This window comes from Garra rufa, chromosome 10, assembly GCF_049309525.1.
Source record: "Garra rufa chromosome 10, GarRuf1.0, whole genome shotgun sequence".
NCBI lineage: Eukaryota > Metazoa > Chordata > Actinopteri > Cypriniformes > Cyprinidae > Garra > Garra rufa.
In genome coordinates this window covers 12759021-12781544 of record NC_133370.1, presented here as the reverse complement: position 1 = coordinate 12781544, position 22524 = coordinate 12759021, and the positions used below count along the sequence as shown (strand labels likewise).

The following is a 22524-nucleotide window of genomic DNA, read 5'->3' as shown; positions in this document are numbered from 1 at the left end:
CAACGTTCTTGCATCATTAACTATGTTCATAACGACGGCGCAATTCAACAGAGTTGTAGCTATAAAAAACACCCAGACCCATCATAAATTGAGACAGACAAATGAAAGAGAGAATAAGAGGGACAGAGATTCATTCAAAGGACAATACTGAAAGAAAAACGGAGGAAAATAAAGTAAGTTAGAAAGAGAGAGAGAAGTGACAATACCTGCAGATTTCACTCCGGCTTCTTCTCAAGAGGATGAAGGGATGAATGGATGGGTGGATGGATGAGTGGATGGATGGATGGATGGATGAGGACCACATGAGTGGAATGTGAAGCAAGAAAAGGAACAAAGAGAAACGATGAAAAAAATGTGTGCGAGCGTGCAAGTGTGTGTGTGCTCAATGAACACTACCAAAAAATAAGTATCTCGGAAGAGTATTAAAGAGGATTTCACGTAGCGAAATAATGAAATAATTGAAGCGAATGTTTTCTGGAGGGAAGGTGTGGTGTCAGATTGTGTTTCTGGATAATCAGAGGCTTTGCCGTGAGATGTGCCTGGTTAAATCTTGCATTACAGTTAAAGCCGACAGCAGATGCTGCTCAACATGCTTCTGTGATACTGCACTGGAGATCTCAATATACATCTCTATCTTTCTCGCACGCACAAACACAACCTGCTCGATTATGAAGTGACACATTCAAGCTGCTACACCCACACGCCAGGGATGGGCATTTCGGTCGTTTTGTCTACACATGTACACGAAAAATGAATCAAGCAAGTTCTCAAGTGCTTTGGGGGGTCTACACATCTGTTTTTTTGTTTTTAGACATGAACATGACACGCATTAGAATAAACAGTTTTAACGGAAATTCTGTCATCATTTACTTACCCTTGTGTCGCTTCAAACCTGTATGACTTTCTTCTGTGAAACAATAAAGGCTACTTTTTAAAAGAGTATTCTTTGTGTGAATGAGGACTGTGAGTTAAAGAATGGAGCTTGAGAATCAAATCAGTCCAATTTGCCTTAATTTGCCAATGAATCATTTGGAACTGTTTTTTGAATCGAATGAAAATATAAAAACAGATATACTTCTTTCAACTGCTACTTGGTGTTTTTGTCATTAAAAAAGATCAGTTAACTTCCAGAATAAAAAATTCCTAATAATTTACTTACCCCCATGTAATCCAAGATATTCATGTCTTTGTTTCTTCAGTTGAAAAGAAATTAAGGTTTTTAAGGAAAACATGGAGGGTAACTTCATCTCATTTTCTCCTCCAACTTCAAAATCATCTGACATCCTTTTTTTGTAAAGGGTGTTTGGCTTTCTTTGCACGTGCACTTTCAAAACACTGGGTTGGTACTTCCGTCTACATCACCTGTGACCTTTCCAAAATGACAACGTAATGCTAGTGCAAGACAAGCATTTGTGGTTAAAAAGTATATAATTTTTTTTAGAAAATGACTAATCGTTTCACTACATCAGACCCTTACAGTATTTCTCAGCTGGGATCAGAGCCCTTTAAAGCTGCATTGAAACTGCAATTTGGACCTTCAACCCATTGGCTCCCATTGAAGTCCACTATATGGAGAAAAATCCTGGAATGTTTTCCTCAAAAACCTTCATTTCTTTTTGACTTAAGAAAGAAAGATGTGAACATCTTAGATGACATGGGGGTGAGTAAGTTATCAGGAGATTTTTATTCTGGAAGTGAACTAAAGAAATACGTCATACAGGTTTGGATCGATATATATAATACAGAAATAAATAAATATCTGAATTATAGAATAACCCCCTTTTATCTCATCTGTGCATGGTTGTTACTAAATGTTGTTCAGTGTGAAATGTTTTGAAGTTTAAAAGTCAAGGCAATTATTGTGTTGTCATGGTTGATCATTGCGGTCTTTTCTCAGAGCACTCGGGTAATCATGCCCATCCCTATCTCTGTCTCTCACACACACACACACACACACAGAAACCCGTAAACTGTGATCAGCAGCACAGCAGTGGCATGTTAAACCATGGTTAGGTGTGTGTATGTGCACAATGGATTACCTGTAAAGGTGTGCACTCCATTCAGCCGAGGAACAGATGATGGAGTGGCAGGGGAGGAGGAGGAGGGGGGTGAGGGAGAGGTGCGAGCAGGAACAGAGGAGGGCAGAAGAGTGAGACCAGGAAGAGAGCGTTGGAAAGAGAGGTGGTTGGAACTTCAGGAGAAGAAGGGAGAGTGGAAGGAGCCGAAGTGAAAGAAGTCGAGGAGGTGGTAAGAGTGGTTGTGGGAAAGGTAGTGGAAGATGACGAAGATGAGGGTGGAGGAAGAGTTTCATCTTCAGTAGACGGTGAAACTGAAGTTCCAGGAGAAGAAGTAGGAAAAGCAGAGGATGAAAGGAGAGTTGAGGTGAAAATAACGAGGTCTGAATCTTGCTGGTCTTGGAAGATGAAGGAAATGACGATGAAAAATAAGATGGATGATGGATGTTGGATGGGAGGGAAAACGGAATTGGAAAAAAAAGAAAGCGTCATGCAAAAAGAGAAACAAAAAGAAAGGAAAGTAAAATTCAGAAAAAAGAGACGTGAAGGTAAACATAAAACAACAGAAGAAATAAACAATGACGAAACTCCATTCCAACCCATTCCTCGTTTGTCTCGTTAATCACCTTGTACCAGAAGGGTGTGCGTCACGTCCCCCATGCCGATCCCGTTATCAGCCTGGCACTCATAAACACCATTATCCGACTTGTTGAGCGATTCAAAGCGTAGGAATGCACCATCCACCTTTGCCAGCGGGGGGAGCTCCCCGTCTTTTCTCCGCCACACAAACGCAGTCGGTCTGAGAGAGAGAGAGGGGGAAAGAGAGATTACATTACAAAACGGACCACATATACATCGTTTTGAAATTTCACATCAAAAGCAAAGCAGAAAGAGTCGTTTAATTGAGCAGATTGAAGGGTTTTGCAATTTGGCACACTATCAAAAGAGCTGAGGAGCACAGAGGGATGCACTGGAAAGCGGCCCAAACACAGTGAAGCTCAGTCACATGTCAAGTGAAACGAACCAGACTTGATCAAATGGGAAGGAAAACCAGGTGGTCAAACCACCAGTGCGGCGACACACCTGACCTGGAGGGCCTTACGAATGAAAATGTCCAGAAACAGGCAGCTGCTATCGTTAATACAATCAGGAATAAAAAGTGAATATCTGGGATTAGGGCCAATGATTGTGTTCAAACAGATTCAAACACTCTCTTTGTTTTCCATTGGTTAGCCAAACTGATAGCCCTGCCCCACCCCATATTAAATTCCTGCTATTGGTTGAGCTGTGTTGTGCTGGTCTAGTACTGGAATGAACAGAGAAATGTTTTGATAGTGCCACTGTGTTCACACTTCCTGAGGACGTCTACCTACTGCTGGGATAAAAGAAGGTATTTTAGCATCAAAAAATTACACACTTCACCTTTAAAATCCTCTCAATATGCCAAACTAACTGTGGCTTTTTCTCTGTGCTCATACCGTGTTCAAATCAGCGTTTCTGTGTGTGTTACAGGGATTTAGAGTACCACTGTGAGGACGCAAGCGTATCATTATTTGAGAGTGTGAATAATCCAAATAATATAATTTTTTATTGATGTTGATAGAGCAGTGAAGTTATGACTAAACTAATACCTCAGTGACTTGCAATACAGTAGGACACCAAAACAAGCAAGATATGAGAGGCAGCGTTTCACATAGAGTTGAATTCATTACAATTCAAACTGTTTCTTTGATGGCAAAGCTGAATTTTCAGCAGTCTTCAGTGTCACATGATCCTTCAGAAATCATTCTAATATGCTGATTTGGTGCTCAAGAAACATTCAATATTATCAATGTTGAAAACAGTTGTGGTGTTCTTACTGAATAAAAGCATTCATATCTTAAAGAAAGTCTTACTGACACCACATTTTTAGACAATAATTCAGGTGCACAGTCTCTGTAAATGCCGCTTCTGATACTACAGGTATCTTCTTCATATACAGCCCCACTATTTGTGCTCCCATTCCAGTAAGGAAGCGATAGAGCGTAAAAGCAAATGAGAAAATGCGACAGGGAGACAAGATGGGATGTCTAAATGGGGTTGAATAGCTCTCGGTGTGGTACTAATGGATGTCAGGAGCAATAATGAGCTGTAATGCAATCCTGCACCAGTAGAGGGTGATATTCAATTACATTAACGTTTATTTCCAGAGAGAAATATTTATGTGATATAACCAGGCTTAAGTAGCTAAAAATGTAATAAATACATCTAAAATAACAACATTTCATCCTTTAGCTTCAGAAAGGGAGTTGCTGAACTCGCTAAGTTCATAGAGCAGGGATCCTCAAATCTGGCCCACGAGATCCATTTTCCTGCAGAGTTTAGCTCTGACCCTAATCAAACACACCTGAGCATGCTAATCAGGGTTTTCAGGATCATTAGAGAATCACAGGTAAGTGAGTTTGATCAGGGTTGGAGCTAAACTCTGCAGCGCATTTGGCCCTCCAGGGTAAGATTTGTGGAACCCTGTCATAGAGGGTGTGTTTTTAAAACAAGCCTGTGTAAGGACGTCCCTCCCTATTTTTCATGTAACATCAACACAAATATCTCAGTGATACTGTCACCAAACTCTACGCATGTATGTGTGTGTGTGTGTGTGTGTGTGTGTGTGTGTGTGTGTGTGTGTGTGTGTGTGTGTGTGTGTGTGTGTGTGTGTGTGTGTGTGTGTGTGTGTTAAAAAGAGAAAGGAGATCAATAGGCTGACCATTTTCAGCTTCATACATAAACCATGAATGTCATGGATGGAAATGGGAGAGAGAGAGAGAGAGAGAGAGAGAGAGAGAGAGAGAGAGAGAGAGAGTGTGTGTGTGTGTGTGTGTGTGTGTGTGTGTCTTACTCTGGATTTCCGTTCCCCACACACTGCAGGAAAAACTTCTCTCCTTCCCTGGGCAGGTCACTCTCAGGATGAATTAACACGCTTGGAGAAACTGAGAGACACACAAACAGAATTTTTTTGTTATTTTTATGTTAATGTATTGTACAGAAGGGGCTGAATGGTATGACTAAAATCTAATCATCTAATATCACAGTGTGGCTAATATCACAGAAACTCTGCTGGAAATTCAACTGCTCATTAATGCAAGGATCTAATAATATCACGTGGTCACATGGCAGCTACTCAATGCATTTAGCCATGCAGACATGGTCAAGAAATCTGCTGAAGTTCAAACTGAGTATCAGAATGGAGAAGAAGCATGATTTAAGTGACTTTGAATGTGGCATGGCTGTTGGTGCCAGGCGGACTAGTCTGAGTATTTCAGAAACTGCTGATCTACTGGGATTTTCAAACAGCCATCTCTAGGGTTTATAGAGAATGGTCAGAAAAATAGAAAATATCCAGCGAGCGGCAGTTCTGTGGGCGAAAATGCCTTGTTGATGCCAGATGTCAGAGGAGACTGGCCAGACTGGTTGAACTGATAGAAAGGTAACAGTAACTCAAATAACCACTTGTTACAACTAAGGAATGCAGAAGTGTATCTCAAACGCACAACATGTCGAATCTTGAAGTAGATGGGCTACGGCAGAGGAAGACCACACCGGGTACCACTCTTGTCAGCTGAGAACAGGAAATTGAGGCTACGATTCACACAGGTTCTCCAAAATTGGACAACAGAGGATTGGAAAAAGGTTGCCTGGTGTGACAAGTCTCCATTTCTGCTGTGACATTCGGATAGGGTCAGAATTTGGCGTAAAGAACATGAAAGCATGGATCTGTCCTGCCTTGTGTCAATGGTTCAGGCTGCTGCTGTTGGTGTAATGGTTTGGAGGACATTTTCTTGGCACATTTTGTGCACTTTATTACCAACTGAGCATCGTTTAAACATCAAAACCTACCCGAGTATTGTTGCTGACCATGTGTATCCCTTTATGATCACAGTGTACCCATCAAATGATACTACAACTTCTAGCAGGATAACATGCACTGTCATAAAGTTTAGATAATCTCAAACTGGTTTCTTGAATGTGAGAAATAGTTCACTATACTCAAATGGAATATATATATATATATATATATATATATATATATATATATATATATATATATATATATATATTTTCCATAACTGTACTAAAATTTAGTTTATTTCCCGCAAATAAAGGATTATGTGTTCCATTTTGTCACTACCGAAACGATGACATGTTTTGGTCGTGACTGTTAGTAGCTATGAGAGGGACTGACACAAATATTTCCTGATCATAAATGTAGGGGTGTAATTAAAATCGGTCACACTTTTTTTTTTTTTTTTACACATAATTTACAAAGAAAATATAAAATGTGACCCTGGACCGCAAAACCAGTCATAAGGGTTAATTTTTTAAAATAACATTTATACATCATCTGAAAGCTGAATAAATAAGCTTTTCATTGATGTATCGTTTATTGTTTGGATAGGACTATATTTGGCCAAGATACAAATATTTGAAAATCTGGAATCTGAGAAAATCACTTTTAAAGTTGTCCAAATGAAGTTATTATTAATGCATATTGCTGATCAAAAATTAAGTTTTGATATATTCACAGTGGGAAATTTACAAAATACCCTCATGGAACATGATTTACTTAATATCCTAATGATTTTTTGCATAAAAGCGATAAGTTTGACACATACAATGTATTTTTGGTAGCCTGGAAAAATCCAGACCCTAATCTATTAAGATTAAGGGTCTGGCATTGAGCAATGAAAAGGACCTAACTCGAGGGGCGGCACCAAGCGTGCATTTGAAACTCTCACTGCACGCAATTGGATAACGCCACGACCAATCACAACAATACATGGTGTGACGTATCCAGAGCGACGGTGAACATATAAGAGTGGATTTCAATGTTATAACATAAACAATGTGACAAGATTAATAACTGTTAATTATGACAGCCGAATCAACCTCATAAAACAATTTGGTCCGATCAAACTATTCATTAACTATCAACTAATATGTGAATGGTCACTAGAGTTTCATTCAGCAGCGAGACATATCGTCCTGTTCAAGTTAGGCTACTGCATTACTATTGAATCATTCAGTTTTTCGTTACAGTAAGTTTACCAAGTGACTCTTACCATTTGTAAATGAGATGGACCTCATCCACCACAATCCCGATCAGGTTGTCCCGGTAGACCTTGTTCGATAACATTTATCGCCACTTCTTTAACAGCCAGGACTCGAGACTGCCGAATGCTATCTGGCATTGCCTGCTTCGGATCGGTTCCTCTTCGTGGTCGCCCCATACGCTTAACTACCAGCGGAGCTAACTGATAGATTAAACTCTTGCCGTATCCAGTCGGCAAAACAGCAAAAACGTCCTTCTTGCAAAGGAGCGATTCGAGCGCGGTTTTCTGTTCCTCTTTTAAATGAAAAGCCAAGTCTAACTCGGTCATTGTAGCGGCCAAAGCCATTTCAAACAACTGGTTTTCATCTGTAGCTAGATCTCTTTCAATGTTTACTAATGATTTCGGACGTCGGAGCGCTGTCTTCATCAGCTTAGCTCGCCTCTGGCCCGCCTACATAAGATACACCGATTTGATTGGTTCCCAGAATTGCTTACGTATTGCAGTAACATGCATCATTGCTCGATACCAGACTGTCTTGCAGAGACAATTCAAATTCAAATTATGATTCTCTCGCGAGACCTCTGGATTTCCAGGGTATATTTTTGGCTATTGCTACAAACATTCCCATGCTACTTAAGACCGGTTTTGTAGTCCAAGGTCACAAATAAATATATTTTTTTAACTTCACTTTAAAAAAAAGAAAAAATTAAAAAGATATTTTTAAAAAACAATAGAATAAAATGCCAAATTTATTTAAATAATTTTCATAAGAAATTTAGGGGTTAGGATTCTGGACAGCCACCTCCCATTTGCAAGTACAGAGTAAATTATGATATATTTTAAATATTATTTTGGGTTTCAATAGATAAAAAAATGATCGTAGTAAACATCTAAGATGTGAATAATTAAATGCTTTTTAAAGCAATTCTGTAGAAAGACGTGTGTGTGTGTGTGTGTGTGTGTGTGTGTGTGTGTGTGTGTGTGTGGTATGTGTGTGTGTGTGTGTGTGTGTGTGTGTGTGTCTTTATATTGAGCTTAATGTATGCCAACCAAAGGAGAAGATTATTCATAACAACTGAATGATAAGTCTGGAATCAACACCAAACAGCTGCTTCATTTTTTTTTAGCACTTGTGTTTGAACCTTCTAAACACAGTGATATATTATAACACATTCTTGACACTCAAATATGAAGACAGTGCCAAGAACACCAAGGTCATGGTTTTGATTTCCAGGAAGTGCATGAATTGATCAAACATATACTTTTAATGGAATGTCACCAGGTTTGCATTATCCACCTTTTTCTTTAACGCGGAATTAAGCCTATGGGTGAGACTTCCGGTTCATTAGCCGCTGTCGGACCCCATAAAATGATCAAATGTGCTCACTCTTACGGGAAGAAAAAGGTGGATAGCAGAACTTTGTCTGGTTGATGTTTCTAAAAATCAATAAAATAGTATAAAATAAGCTTTCTGGCTTTTGTGTGTGTGTCTTACACAAGACGCTGAGGGGCTGCTCCGTCCTCTTGTCTCCATTAGCGATGGACGGGTGATCCACCGCACAGGCGATCAAAGCATTGTTATCGTTCCTGGTGACAGTGAGGGTGAGCTCGCTGGTTACTGTGTAGGTCGGTTCATCAGGGTTGGACTCCACAACATCAGGACGCCCTACAGATGCACAAACACAAACACTGTAATTATTAAACAACAACAACAGCGTGGGTTCAAAGCAGACTTCTGACCTGACTGCGTGTGTGTTTTTACCTTGTATCTCCTCTTGATCACGGTACCAGTGTAGTTTAGCAGGAGGTTTGCTGCCTGAACTCGTGCAGGTGAGAGTAACCTTGCCACCCTCTTGAACAGCATCTTCAAAACCTGTTATCACTGGCTTACCTGGAACACCTGTGAGAAAGAAACAGATGTAGAATGCAAAACATAACATTTTCAGGTGCAATTCGAGAGGTTAGATAAAATGTAAATTAAATAAAAACAGTCCTGCTCCCTAAGTAGCAGCTCACTATTAACAACTAGCTACTTGTTAGTACGCCTGCATGGAATTTGCACCGAATGAAACTGTAGAATTCAAACGTCTATCATTCACACCCCCCACCCTTTGCGTGTTCTTTTATATAATAATTTGGCATATCATACGTTATTAGCTGCCAAAAAGAGTACAGTACTTTCAGCTCTGTTTAACACATTTTACCGTATTTAAATCAATTATGCAGATTTCCCCCCAAAACGGGTACAGCAAATGTGGAGAAGTGTGCAGGTTCCGCGTGGGCCTGGTCACATCAAACATGCTTACCAGGAGCGGCTGGCGCTTTTCAAAAGAGGTGAAGCACAGATGTCACTTATCAACGACAAAATGTGTATCTGGATATTTAATGATTTTGGTGTGCAACATGCTTCCCAAAATCAGGTGCTAGCAATTATCGCAAGACTGTGCTCTGCAAAATTATGTCAAGAAAGCACTAAGTTGTCCTCTTCAGCTACACGGAAAATACATGACCAACATACAGCACGACCAGTGTAGTCTGACTCATAAGCAAATGATTTTTATTAACATAAATCATTAAAAAAAAAGAACTCATTTTCCATTTAAATCAAGGCTGACTGAACTTATTGTTCAGTAACTAAACTAACATTTCACTACTGATACATGTTTCAAGATAGATAGATAGATAGATCAAAGACATCAGTACACTATTAGAGAAAGTGTATTAATACATATTTGAGTGATTCTGAGAACGTAACATTAATGAATCATGATCAAATTCAAATTAGCTCTAAACATTTACGTTCAAAATTATTCAATCCTCAAAAGTCAAATTTTGCACAGAAGTGTTGATTCCTTAAACCGCCAATAAACACTGCACTGTAAGTGCTTAGACGCTTCTGTCACCTCTCTATTTCAATCTTGGCCCATTCCTTGCCTGAAAAAGCTTCCAGATCACTGATAATCTTTGGTTTCCACATTGCCACTGCTTCCTTCAAATTCAACTAAATATTTTTAATGAGAATTATATCTAGAGACTGAACAGGACACTCAAACACATTCTATGACTGGTCCCTCAACCAAGCATAAGTAGATTTGGATGTATACTTTGGGATGATTGTCCTGCAGGACAGTCCATTAATCATCAGTCTTTGCAGTAAAGGCATCACAATTATTGCCAAAATGGCCTAATACTTCAAAGAATCAATGATGTCTTTTATACAGTCATTATTTCAACTTCCTGCAAGAGTAAAACACCCCCATAACTGACTGGCCTGCCTCCATGTTTGACAATGGAGATGGTGTTCTTCTGCTTATAAGATTTTTTTTTTTTTTTTTTTTTTTGCAGATATACCACTGATCCATAGGTCCGAAAAGTTCCAGTTTGGTCACATCACTCCATAAAACATTCTTCCAGAACATGTTCAAGTCTGCCTTTTTTATGTTCTTCTTGGTCAAGAGTGGCATTGGGCAAGATGCCCCAGCACGAAGGCCATACTTGTCTAGAGTTCTTCTTATACTCTGCATTAAAATGTTTTTCCACCTTTCATTGATTCATCTCAATGAGTCAAGTCTTTGGCTGTACATTGCAGGTATTTCTAAGTTGCTCTGATTAAATTTATGATGATATTGTGGTTTTTCTTCAACAGCCTCAAAAGGTTTTGTGGTACAACATATTTTAAGCTAAGGAATAAGGCTGCCAGCTGTGTCTCTGGGAACTTTTAATGTCTTGGAAATCTTCATGTAGACCCATAATGTAATGAAACTAATCTTCTATATGGCTTTTAAATAAGCTCTGATGCCATTTTTGCTACTCAACTTCAGCACATGCATGGGGCTAAGTTTATATTTGTGTAACAGCTCAAGCTAATTCTGTTTTTAATAGATTTTATAAAGGCTTAGTTGTGTTTTAAGACAATTTTGTTTCCCACCATACAAATAAGTGACTTAAAAACAGCAATGTTGAATAGGGGTTTTTATTATATTAGGGGTTTTTATTTACATTATATATTGACATTAGCCCTTTAAATATGCCAATAAACTTATATATTTTTTAATAAATTCCTGGATCTTCAGAAAAGCTTGTATTTGTAAAGTATACTGAAGTCTCTGAGGGGCTGAATAATTTTGATTGCAGCTCTAGATGTTTCAAAATAAATAGATTGTTTTAAAAAATTACAATGTTAAATGACTAGATTCTAAACTTAATTGATAAAAAAATAAATACTTTACAACAGCAACTAACTATGTCTGTCTTCGGGCTGTGTTTGATTGAATGAAAGGAGTGTTTTAATTTTCTAATGGTGTCAGATGCATCACCATTTCCATGAACATTTGTGGCTAAAACACCACTTGGAGAGCTCTCAAAATCATCTAATAGAAAAAAGCATTGCTTTCAGATGGCACAGAAATATATTAATTGAAAGGCCATTAAACAAACAGATTTTTTCTCATGCTAAATGCACCCATGATAGTCTCATAGACTTTCAGTGAAATCCAAGAAGAGGAATGAGGAATAAGCTAAATTTAGGGTTAATTCAGGATGACTAGGCCTGAATTAGTGCCCCAATTCATCCTACAGTGGTGTGAAAAAGTGTTGGCCCCCTTCCTGATTTTTTATTTTTTTGCATGTTTGTCACACTTTAATGTTTCAGATCATCAAACAAATTGAAATATTAATCAAAGATAACATAAGTAAACACAACATGCAGTTTTTGAATGAATTTTTTTATTATGAAGGGAAAACAAACTCCAAACCCACATGGCCCTGTGTGAAAAAGTGTTTGCCCCCTAAACTTAGTAACTGGTTGAGCCACCCTTAGCAGCAACAACAGCATTTAAGCATTTGCGATAACTTGCAATGAGTCTGTTACAGCGCTGTGCAGGAATTTTGGCCCACTCATCTTGGCAGAATTGTTGTAATTCAGCCACATTGGAGGGTTTTCGAGCATGAACCGCCTTTTTAAGGTCATGCCACAGCATTTCAATAGGATTCAAGTCAGGACTTTGACTAGGCCACTCCAAAGTCTTCATTTTGTTTTTCTTTAGCCATTCAGAGGTGGATTTGCTGGTGTGTTTTGGATCATTGTCGTGCTGCAGAACCCAAGTTCGCTTCAGCTTGAGATCACGAACAGATGGACGGACATTGTCCTTCTGGTTTTTTTGGTAGACAGCAAAATTCATGGTTCCATTTATCACAGCAAGTCTTCCAGGTCCAGAAGCAGCAAAATAGCCCCAGACCATCACACTACCACCACCATATTTTACTGTTGGTATGATGTTCTTTTTCTGGAATGCTGTGTTACTTTTACGCCAGATGTAATGGGACACACACCTTCCAAAAAGTTCAACTTTTGTCTCGTCAGTCCACAGAGTATTTTCCCAAAAGTCTTGGGGATCATCAAAATGTTTTCTGGCAAAACTCAGACAAGCCTTTATGTTCTTTTTGCTCAGCAGTGGTTTTCATCTTGGAACTCTGCCATGCAGGCCATTTCTGCCCAGTCTCTTTCTTATGGTGGAGTCATGCACACTGACCTTAACTGAGGCAAGAGAGGCCTGCAGTTCTTTATATGTTGTTGTGGGGTCTTTTGTGACCTCTTGGATGAGTCGTCGCTGCGGTCTTGGGGTAATTTTGGTTGTCCAGCCACTCCTGGGAAGGTTCACCACTGTTCCATGTTTTCGCTATTTGTGGATAATGGCTCTTACTGTGGTTCGCTGGAGTCCCAAAGCTTTAGAAATGGCTTTATAACTTTTTCCAGACTGATAGATCTCAATTACTTTCTTTCTCATTTGTTCCTGAATTTCTTTGGATCTCAACGTGATGTGTAGCTTTTGAGGATCTTTTTGTCTACTTCACTTTGCCAGGCAGGTCCTGTTTAAGTGATTTCTTGATTGCTAACAGGTGTGGCAGTAATCAGTCCTGGGTGTGGCTAGAGAAACTGAACTCAGGTGTGATAAACCACAGTTACGTTTTAACAGGGAGGCGGGGCCAACACTTTTTCACATAGGGCCATGTGAGTTTGGATTTTGTTTTCCCTTCATAAAAAACCCTTAATTTAAAAACTGCATGTTGTGTTTACTTGTGTTATCTTTGATTAATATTTAAATTTGTTTGATGATCTGAAACATTAAAGTGTGACAAACATGCAAAAAAATTAAAAATCAGGAACGGGGCCACACTTTTTCACACCACTTTACATCAATAGCAATTTTCAACTTAAAATGCAGACTCACACATACATACCAAGTACAGTAACTGTGGCACGTGCAGTCCGTACAGGCATGGTGAAAATTGAACAGGTGTACTCTCCATCATCTGACAGCTGAACATCCGAGATGGTGATTATCAGCTCTGTGCCCGTGGACTTTACCAACTGGATACGGTTATCTCTCAGTGCTGCAAAAGACAGAGCAGATAAGAATAATGCATACACTACATAGGTGTCATATGCTACAATTTTTAGCATTTTATTTTCCCCCCTGAAGTCCACTGATAACGTTAGTCAAGGTGTTTGGCACCCAAACCATTGTGATTTAGATTTATGTGATTACTTTCCACCATCCTTCTCCTTTTTTTTTTTTTTTTTTTGCTGTATCGGGCTTGTTTTTTGTAGTTAAAAAAGGGGAAAAAAGCATTTTTATGTGCATAAACCTGATTTGCACTACATTAATTTGAAATTAATTACAATTATTTTGCGGTGTAAAAGGTCACTAATTTCCGCTTACTCTATCCTCATCTAGGAAACCATGTGACATTTACTTTGTCTTGAACAGTGAACTAAGTCCAAAGGTCAGATCAGATTTCAAAGCAGTTTTTTGTGCATTATTCAGAAAGTGACGTTTATGTAACATCATACAGGGTGTGCAACATCGTCTGAATACATTCATTTTCGCTTACTCTTTCCTCATGATGTCATGAATAGTGAACGAGTCAGCACTTTTGACTCCGTATACTGTATGCATGAATGCATAAAATGCCTCTGTTCTCTTACAGATCTTGTGGGTTCAGCACCACAGCGGGATGACAGACACGAGTAAAGGCAAAGTTTTCAGTTTTCTGTGCTCTCTTTCCAGTGACAGCTACTCTCCGTTGTTGTATGAGAAAGTGTCTTGGCTTCAAGCTGATTCTGACATTATTACTATAGCAACCCATGTAGATACACTGGATATTGACTACACAGATTTCAGCAGACAAAATGACAGTGCACACAGTCAATCCAAAGATTAGATGTGTGCAACCAAGCCTTGGTAATTAACAAACTGTGCATTAAGGAATTGTCTATGCAAATGATCTCTGGTCTGATTGGCTAGAACTGTTGTTGATCATCCGAGCAAGCCAAACAATGAACACTTATCTTTTATCAAAAGGGAAAAAAATGTGTTAAAGAATAAGACAAAATTTAAAAAGTAAAGCATGGCGGTATGCTTAAGCTCATCTACACTCTTAAAAATAAAGGTGCCATAAAAGGTACTTCAAGTGATGCCATAGATAGAAGAACCATTTTTGGTTCCACAAAGAACCATTCAGTCAAGGGTTCTTTAAAGAACCATCTCTTCCTTACCTTTTTATAATCTGAAGAACCTTCTTTCACCACAAAGAACCTTTTGTGAAACAAAAAGGTTCTTCAGATGTTAAAGGTTCTTTATGGAACCATTTAGACAAAAAAAGGTTCTTCTATGGCATCTATGGCATATGTTTGAGAGTGTATATGCTAATGCACTATACTAAATGTTCACCTTAACATTTTTACACATTTAAATATAGCCACTGTCTTGTTCTGTAATATGCTGTAATATTATTTATTAATATTTATGAACTGGATTTAACCATTTAACTTTTTTTGTTTAATTTTAATAATTAACTTTTTTTAAGTTTTACAGATTGATTTAGTTTTTAAAATTTCTATTAGCTTTCTATTTTTAACTTTCAGTTCATTTTTAGTAATTTTAGTACTTTAACAAACCATTTTCTTTTAAAACAACAATTCTAATTTTCATTTAAGTTTTTTCATTTAACATTCAAATTTTTGTTTAATCTAATATTCATATTATGTTTAGCTTTATTTCAATTAAGAAAAACTATTTATAGTTTTAGTTAACAATAACAACAGGTGAAATAGTTTTCTTCAGGAACAAATGGAACAAAAATATCCATGATTTATCATCAGTAAACGTTAAACTTAAAACTTAAAAACCTAAATTAAAAACATAAATGTTTTTAAATAAGAAAGTTTTTTTTAAAGTACTAAAATTACTAAAAATGAACTATAAGCTAAATAGAAATAAAACTATAAACTTTAAACTACATAAAAATGACAAAACTATCATTAAAAGTTTAAAAAAGTAAATTACTAAAATGTTAATTAAAACTGAAAATAGCAAAATGAAAATTTTTAAGTTCAAAATTTTCATCTAACACTGATATTTTATTTTGTTTTAGCTTAATTTCAATTAACAAAAATAATTTATAGTTTTATTTAACAATAACAACACTGTTCTCTTCCAGTATATGGAGCAAAGATATTGATGACTGATCATCAATAAACTTTAAACTTCAAAAACTTTAACGAAAATTAGAAATTACTGAAGTACAAAAATGACTAAAAAATAAATGAAATAAAAATGAAAGCTTCATAGAAATAAACCTAAACTAATTAATATCAGTAAAACTTAAAGTAAATTACTCAAATTAAAATAAAAACTGAAAAAAAAATATTTTTTTTAGTTTAAGTGTTTCATCTAACATTTTATTGTTTCAGCTTTATTTCAATTAACAAAAACAATTAATAGTTTTAATTATGGAACAAAAATATTGACTTGTCATCAATAAACTTTAAATAAACTTGAAATAAAAATGATAATTATTCTGGAAAAATAAAATGGATAAAATGAACTGAAGCTTAATAGAAATAAAACTAAACTAATAAAAATCAGTAAAACTTAAAAAATAGTAAATTACTCAATTTTTTTTCATCTAACATCACTATATTTAAGTAGTTTCAGATTTATTTCAATTAACAAAAACAATCAATAGTTTTTAATAACAATAACAACAATGTTTTCTTCTGGCAAAATGGAACAAAAATATTGATGACTCATCCTGCACTAAACCTATTTTTATCCAATCACATTCTCTGTAGAATAAGCCCCTCCCCATCCCTGGCTAAACAGGCTGGCAGTGTTTAGGAAAACTTGTTTGAAAAGTTAATATTTTTGCTAATGGTGCAGAAATTACACTCTTCACCTTTGAACAAAAGGAGAACTGTCTAACACAGATTTACAGTACATGTGTGTGTGCTTCATGGTTTATCAGTAAGTGAAGGGCACTTAATTTGTCTTCATCAGCTGCTGTTCCTCTGTCCTCCATCCTGCTCTTTCATGCACACACTCCTCCTTTGTCATTCCTCCCTTTATCTCTCTTCGCTCATCCACTCATCCATCGTTCCTCCACACTTATCTGTTTATCTCTTTTCACTAATGCGTATGTGCGTCTCCTGTTATCCTTTCACTGTGCTCTCTCTTATTTCCACACACACTAAAACATTTTCTCAAACAGTATTTTTGATTTCCTTTCCAAACATCTAAACATCCTTTCAGATAAATCGAGTTTATATCAACCAAATTGGCTGGATTTAAACCTAAAGCAATAGGGAAAGAAATATACTTAATTGGAAATTTTTACCTTGCACAATTTTGCTAATATGTATTGATCCGCATTAAAAAGTCACTTTAAAATACTACTTTATATAGTTTTAAGGTTGTTTCAATACTTTTTTGTGAAAACAAAAAAAAGTGATTTTTTTTAAGTCCATCTGTGAGACTATTTCTCCCCTCCTTTCTTTTAACACTCCTTCCTTCTCGTTCAATAGACTTTTCTATTTCTGCTTTTTCATGGTGCTCTCTTGTCGCCTTCTTTTGTTTTCCTCTTTAATCAGGTCACTCCTCTATTCTCTCTCTGTCTTTCTCTCTCCATCACCTCGCTTTTTGTTATCACAGAGCCACCTGTTTGTTTTTAGGGTGATATTAATGTTTTAGAAAGGTGTCTCACGCGTTCTTTTTGTGTTTGGCGTTGAGGGACCGAGAGCTCTGCAGAAATCTCTAAGGAAGGGTCCAAGGAAAATCAATTTCCTGTTCAGACCAAAATGGTGGGTAATTGCAATCACAGACCACGGTTTTAAAAGTGACTGAGTGAAAGAGAGGTCATGAAATGTCGTTTGTTAAAATCAATGTGAATTGCCGTTTACAACCATTTTTATCGGAAACTTGACACTTTTTGTGGAAAAGGATATTCTACTAAATAAATAAATGTAAAAATACTCAGATGATTAAAATTGTATGATGTGAATTCATTTTATTCACCATAACAAGAGAGAGTTAATAAACATATTGTAGCAGGACAGAATGAATGTTTGTTAAATAATTTAATAAACAATGCCTAAATAATGTAATGTTAATGAGACCTGATTAAAAATAAAATTCTGACAGAAATCTTTTTTTTATTTTTACTATATGGAAAAGAGCAGCCAAGACATTGTGCAAAACATCTGTTTTTGTGTTCTACAGAAGAAAGTATGTCTTACATATAGAAGCCTGTTTCCACCACTAAATACAAAATTAAAAGGTGTCACAATTCTGACTTTTTTTTAGAATAGAAACTCACTTTTTATTTCTCTGAATTGCATGACATAAACTTACAATTGTGAGAAATTTTCTCAGAATTGTGATACAAACATAGTTGCACGTTATAAAGTAAGAAGTATGATATAACCTCGCAATTCTGAGAAAAGAAGTGAGAATTGCAAGATATAAACTCACAATTGCAAGAAATATTCTCAGAATTCTGTTGCGATTTATAAATTCTGAATTGGCGAGATTTAAACTTACAATTGCGAGAAATGTGATCAGAATTGTGATACAAACTCGCAATTCTGACTTTTTTTCTCAGAATTGGTTGATATAAACTCGCAATTGTGAGTTATAAAGTCAGAATTGCAAGACATGAACTCGCAATTCTGACTTTTTTACTCAGAATTGTGAGATATAAACATGCAGCTGCAAGTTATAAAGTCAGAGCTGCGATATAAACTCGCAATTCTGAGAAATTAAGTTTGGTTGATATAAACTCGCAATTGTGAGTTATAAAGTCAGAATTGCAAGATATAAACTCACAATTATGACTTTTTTTTAAAAATTGCATGATATTAACTTACAATTATGAGTTATAAAGTCAGTATAGCAAGATATAAACTTACAATTGCAAAAAATAATTTTTTTTAAAAGAATTTTTCCTCGCAATTGCAAGTTTACAGTACCTTGCAATTCTGTTTTTTTTTTCTCTAGTAATTCTGACTTTTTTCTCAGAAATGTGATATATAAACTTTTTTATATAAAGTTTTGAGGGGAAAAAAGCTGATATGTGCTCAGAATTGTGACTTTATTTCTCGGATTTTAGATTTTATTTCTCAGAATTGCGAGTTAATATCATGCAATTCTGACTTTATAACTCACAGTTGTGAGTTAATATCATGCAATTCTGACTTCATTTCACAGAATTGCAAGTTTACATCTCACAGTTCTGACTTTATAACTTACAATTGCGACTTTGTATTTCACGATTCTGAGCTAAAAAGTCACAATTGCCTTTTCTTATTTTTTATTGAGTGGAAGAAACGGGCTTCCATACATACAGGCTTGGGAAAACATGAGGATGACTAAATAAAGACAGAATCATCATTTTCCTTTTAAAATAGCTGAAGCTCACCTCTCTTTTCTCCAAAGTACAGGGTTTGCTGAGCTGTGTTAGACCACTGGAGAGAGGAGTTATCGTTTTCCTTCACACTGCAGGTCAGGGTCACCACCCCACCCACTGCCACCGTCTCATCTTGGGTCACTGGCTGGAAGGGGTCATCATCTGAGCAACAGGACAGAGATAAATGAGAAACTATTAGAGGCGAAAAGGCACAAAACAAGATGACATCATAAAATGAGCTATAGTTAGAGACAGAGGAGGAGACAGGGAGAAAATGAGAGCGAGACTTAGGTGAAAATTAGATGCTTCGTCCCCATCATCATGATCTTTGAGTGCAGTGCTGTGTTTTTCTTGCAGAAATAAAAAAATGAAAATGGCATCGTTAACGTTGCCTGCACCTCATGCCGAGAGAGTCGCCAGAGAAGGAAATTGAAGACCAGGAAGCGCAAGAAAAGAGAGAATAAGGAGGCTGAACAGGTATGATAATTAAAACGTTGACTGACGTCTCCGAGATTCTAAAGAAATGTAACATATCATACGAGAAAATATGTAATTAGTGCTGCTTGCTAAAGCTCATATCTCACTTGTGCTTATATATGGAATAAGACATTTAAAAAACCTCAAAGTATTACATTTCAACATGTAACTTATCCTACATCATTTCTGATACATGCATGAATAATACATCAAATGATGTGGCCTGTGCTATTACTTTTTTTGCTATCACACAATTCAGTGTGGTTCTCACGTACAGGAGCAAGAAGACATATACTTAAGGAGCAATCATAGGATCAGATTATCATAGAGACTTCAAAAGCCAGAAAAGCATAGCACCTACATAACAACACCCTGACAGACACCAGAAGGGGTGGACGATGTGCCAAAAAATATCATATCACTTTTTTCTTTTCTTTTTTTTTAGGAAAATCACGATTCATGATTTTATCACGAGTCTTTGTCATGTTGAGTTTACTATTTTGAAAGTTTTCTGAGCAGTACAGCCTAACTAATTTTCCTATTTTAAAAACAAAGCCTGATAAGATAACAAAATATTAAATAAAACAGAATGGCAGACATTTAGGCCAAATCGGGTGAAGATAAAAAATCTTTGTCACAAAATCTCAAGTTCACTTCCAGAACACTTGTCATCCAAGACGTTCATGTCTTTGTTTCTTCAGTCAAAGAAATTATGCAAAACAATTGGGTACTTTCTAAAAAATTGACAATTTATATAATTTTTAACCTCAAATGCTAGCTTGTCTAGCTCTGCGTGTACTCTGTGTATTCCTGTTCAAGACATTTAGCTTAGGTAAAAAAAACCTCCCATCTCATTCTATTTTCTCCCCCAACTTCAAAATCGTCCTATATCACTGCAGAAGTACTGACCCAGTGTTTAAAAAAGTGAACGTGCAAAGAAAATCAAACGCCATTTACCAAAAAATAATAAAATAGCAATGTAGCGATGTAGGATGATTTTGAATTTGGTGGAGAAAATGGGATGGGAGTTTTTCAACATACCCTAACTGTCTTAAACTGTAATACACAGAGTACACGCAGAGCTAACCAAGACAAGCATTTGAGGTTAAAAAGTATATAAATTGTATTCAAATTTGTATTATTATTGTAAAAAAAAAAAAAGATAAGTTTGTGGGTGAGAGTAAATTATCTGTAAATTTTTTGTAAAGTGAACTTCTTTAACAAAGACACACATTACAAATACACACAATCTGCAAATAAAACATACAGTGCTTTATTTTTCAGGTACAGTAGGTGTATTTAGCAGTGGCATTCAAGAAATATAAAAATAAAACACTATATACACTTGACTGTACAAATCATACATTGATTTTTATTAAAGCAACTATATTAAAGTTCTTCAGTCAAGAGCAGTGAGTCATTTTACTCTGTGTTTTGTTGTTTCATTAACATTAAAGGGATAGTTAACCCAAAAATGAAAATTCTGTCATAATTTACTCACTTTCAGGTTTTACACCTGAATGAGTTGTTTTCTACTGTTGAACACAAAATAAGATATTTTGAAGAATGTGGGTAACCAAACAGTTGCAATATTTCTTCAAAAACAGACCGTGGAGACATTTAAATCGTCCATAATCAAATCATGATATCCCACACTCCAGCCAGAACATCATAGAAACTGGACTGCATCACAGTGGAAGCACCTAAAAAACCTAGCAACATCATTGCGACACCACACTAACAGTGCATAGCAACACCCTTGCAGCCACCTAGAACCCCCTGGCAACTGCATAGCAACACCCTGAAACCACCCAGAACACCCTAATGACTTCACAGCAACAGTCTGGCAAACACACAAAACACCCTAGCAACTGTATATAGCAACACCCTGGAAAAATCACTCAGATCATTCTTGCAACTGTATTGCAACACCCTAGCAACCACCCAGAACACCCTAGCAACTGCATAGAAACACCTTGACGACCATCCAGAACACTCCGGAAACCACAGAGAATATTTAGGGACCTATGATTTCTGCGATGCGGAAAATGTGAAGGGAATCGCAGAATCCAGTCATAAATATAGAATTTAAACTGAATTTTGGATAAATAAATCAAAAGTAGGTCAGTACACTTAAATCAAACCATGATATGGACTAGTGTCCGTGAATATTAAGCCACAAAAAGACTATTTAAATGTGAATACTGCATGTTCTATGCATGCATGTTTCGTTTACTACACACATACTGAAGCGCGCTTGATGCTCGCTGTGTTTTCAGCCTCTGCTGCCTTAATATATGAGTACATGAACACACAAACATAATCTCTAGAACTGCTGTGATACTCATATCATATCATATCATATCATATACAAACAGAAACGTCAAGATCTTCACAGCAACCCAGCAATTAAAAGTTTGGTTTAACTTGAAGAAACCCTGTCAGAAATATATGACCTAATGTGACAAAATAGTACTGTCTACTACTAAGAAAATTATTATGAAAACTTAATTACACAAAGCAATTATTTACCAGAGTTTATTTACCAGAAAAGAAGTAAATACACAACACGGTATTTCTGAATATAAAAAAGAAATTTTGATTTTGATTAATAAAATTTAATGAAAGGACTAGATAGAACTAAATAAAATTTTAGAAAAAATAAAACTCATCTCAGGGCCTTAAAAATGCAATTTTTGTTAAACTTTTAATAAGTTAATGTTAAATTATGTTTCATGATTTCAATTGATAAGACATGTTTTTTATTAATATTTTTTAATTTAACCATTAAAACTGAATGGAATCCAGAAAAATTATAATGGACAAAAAAAAAAAAAAAGAATTTGGGAAAAAACAAAACATTTTTTATTTAATAGGGCCCTAAATATTCAAGCACCACAATGATTTTTCCACTTACATTTCCTGAAAAAATGCTTAGTTTTTTTTTTTATTGGTTGCTCAGTGTTTATGGGATTGGGGTTTGTTCCAACACATGTAAAGGCCTTCAGGTATCTAAAAGATGACAACTCATTCTATTGGAAATGTGTCTGTGTGAGTGTGTGAATAAAGGCCATGTATAATGCCAATTGTGAGTCTAACTGTATGATAATTCCACCCGGGGCGGCCCATGCTCCACTTTACCCAATAATTACCACTTAGGTTATAATCGATGACCTTTTTAATGCTGACCGGTGCTGGAT

General features: G+C 36.3%; 1 protein-coding gene across 3 annotated transcripts in view; it reads right to left on the bottom strand.

Annotated features, from left to right (window-relative positions):
* Nucleotides 1-22524, bottom strand: part of cadm3 (cell adhesion molecule 3) — a 98454-nt gene that overhangs the window by 17233 nt on the left and 58697 nt on the right. The window contains exons 3-10 of one of the 3 annotated variants that reach the window (XM_073849151.1): nucleotides 18860-19009; nucleotides 13343-13495; nucleotides 8865-9002; nucleotides 8598-8768; nucleotides 4891-4981; nucleotides 2642-2814; nucleotides 2040-2413; nucleotides 207-227 (exon numbers count right to left, since the gene is read on the bottom strand). In XM_073849151.1, the coding sequence (XP_073705252.1) occupies nucleotides 2061-2413; nucleotides 2642-2814; nucleotides 4891-4981; nucleotides 8598-8768; nucleotides 8865-9002; nucleotides 13343-13495; nucleotides 18860-19009 (1229 nt within the window). In that variant the 3' untranslated portion in view covers nucleotides 207-227; nucleotides 2040-2060. The remainder of the gene's footprint in view (nucleotides 1-206; nucleotides 228-2039; nucleotides 2414-2641; nucleotides 2815-4890; nucleotides 4982-8597; nucleotides 8769-8864; nucleotides 9003-13342; nucleotides 13496-18859; nucleotides 19010-22524) is intronic. The other 2 variants (XM_073849152.1, XM_073849153.1) reach the window with 2 other exon arrangements.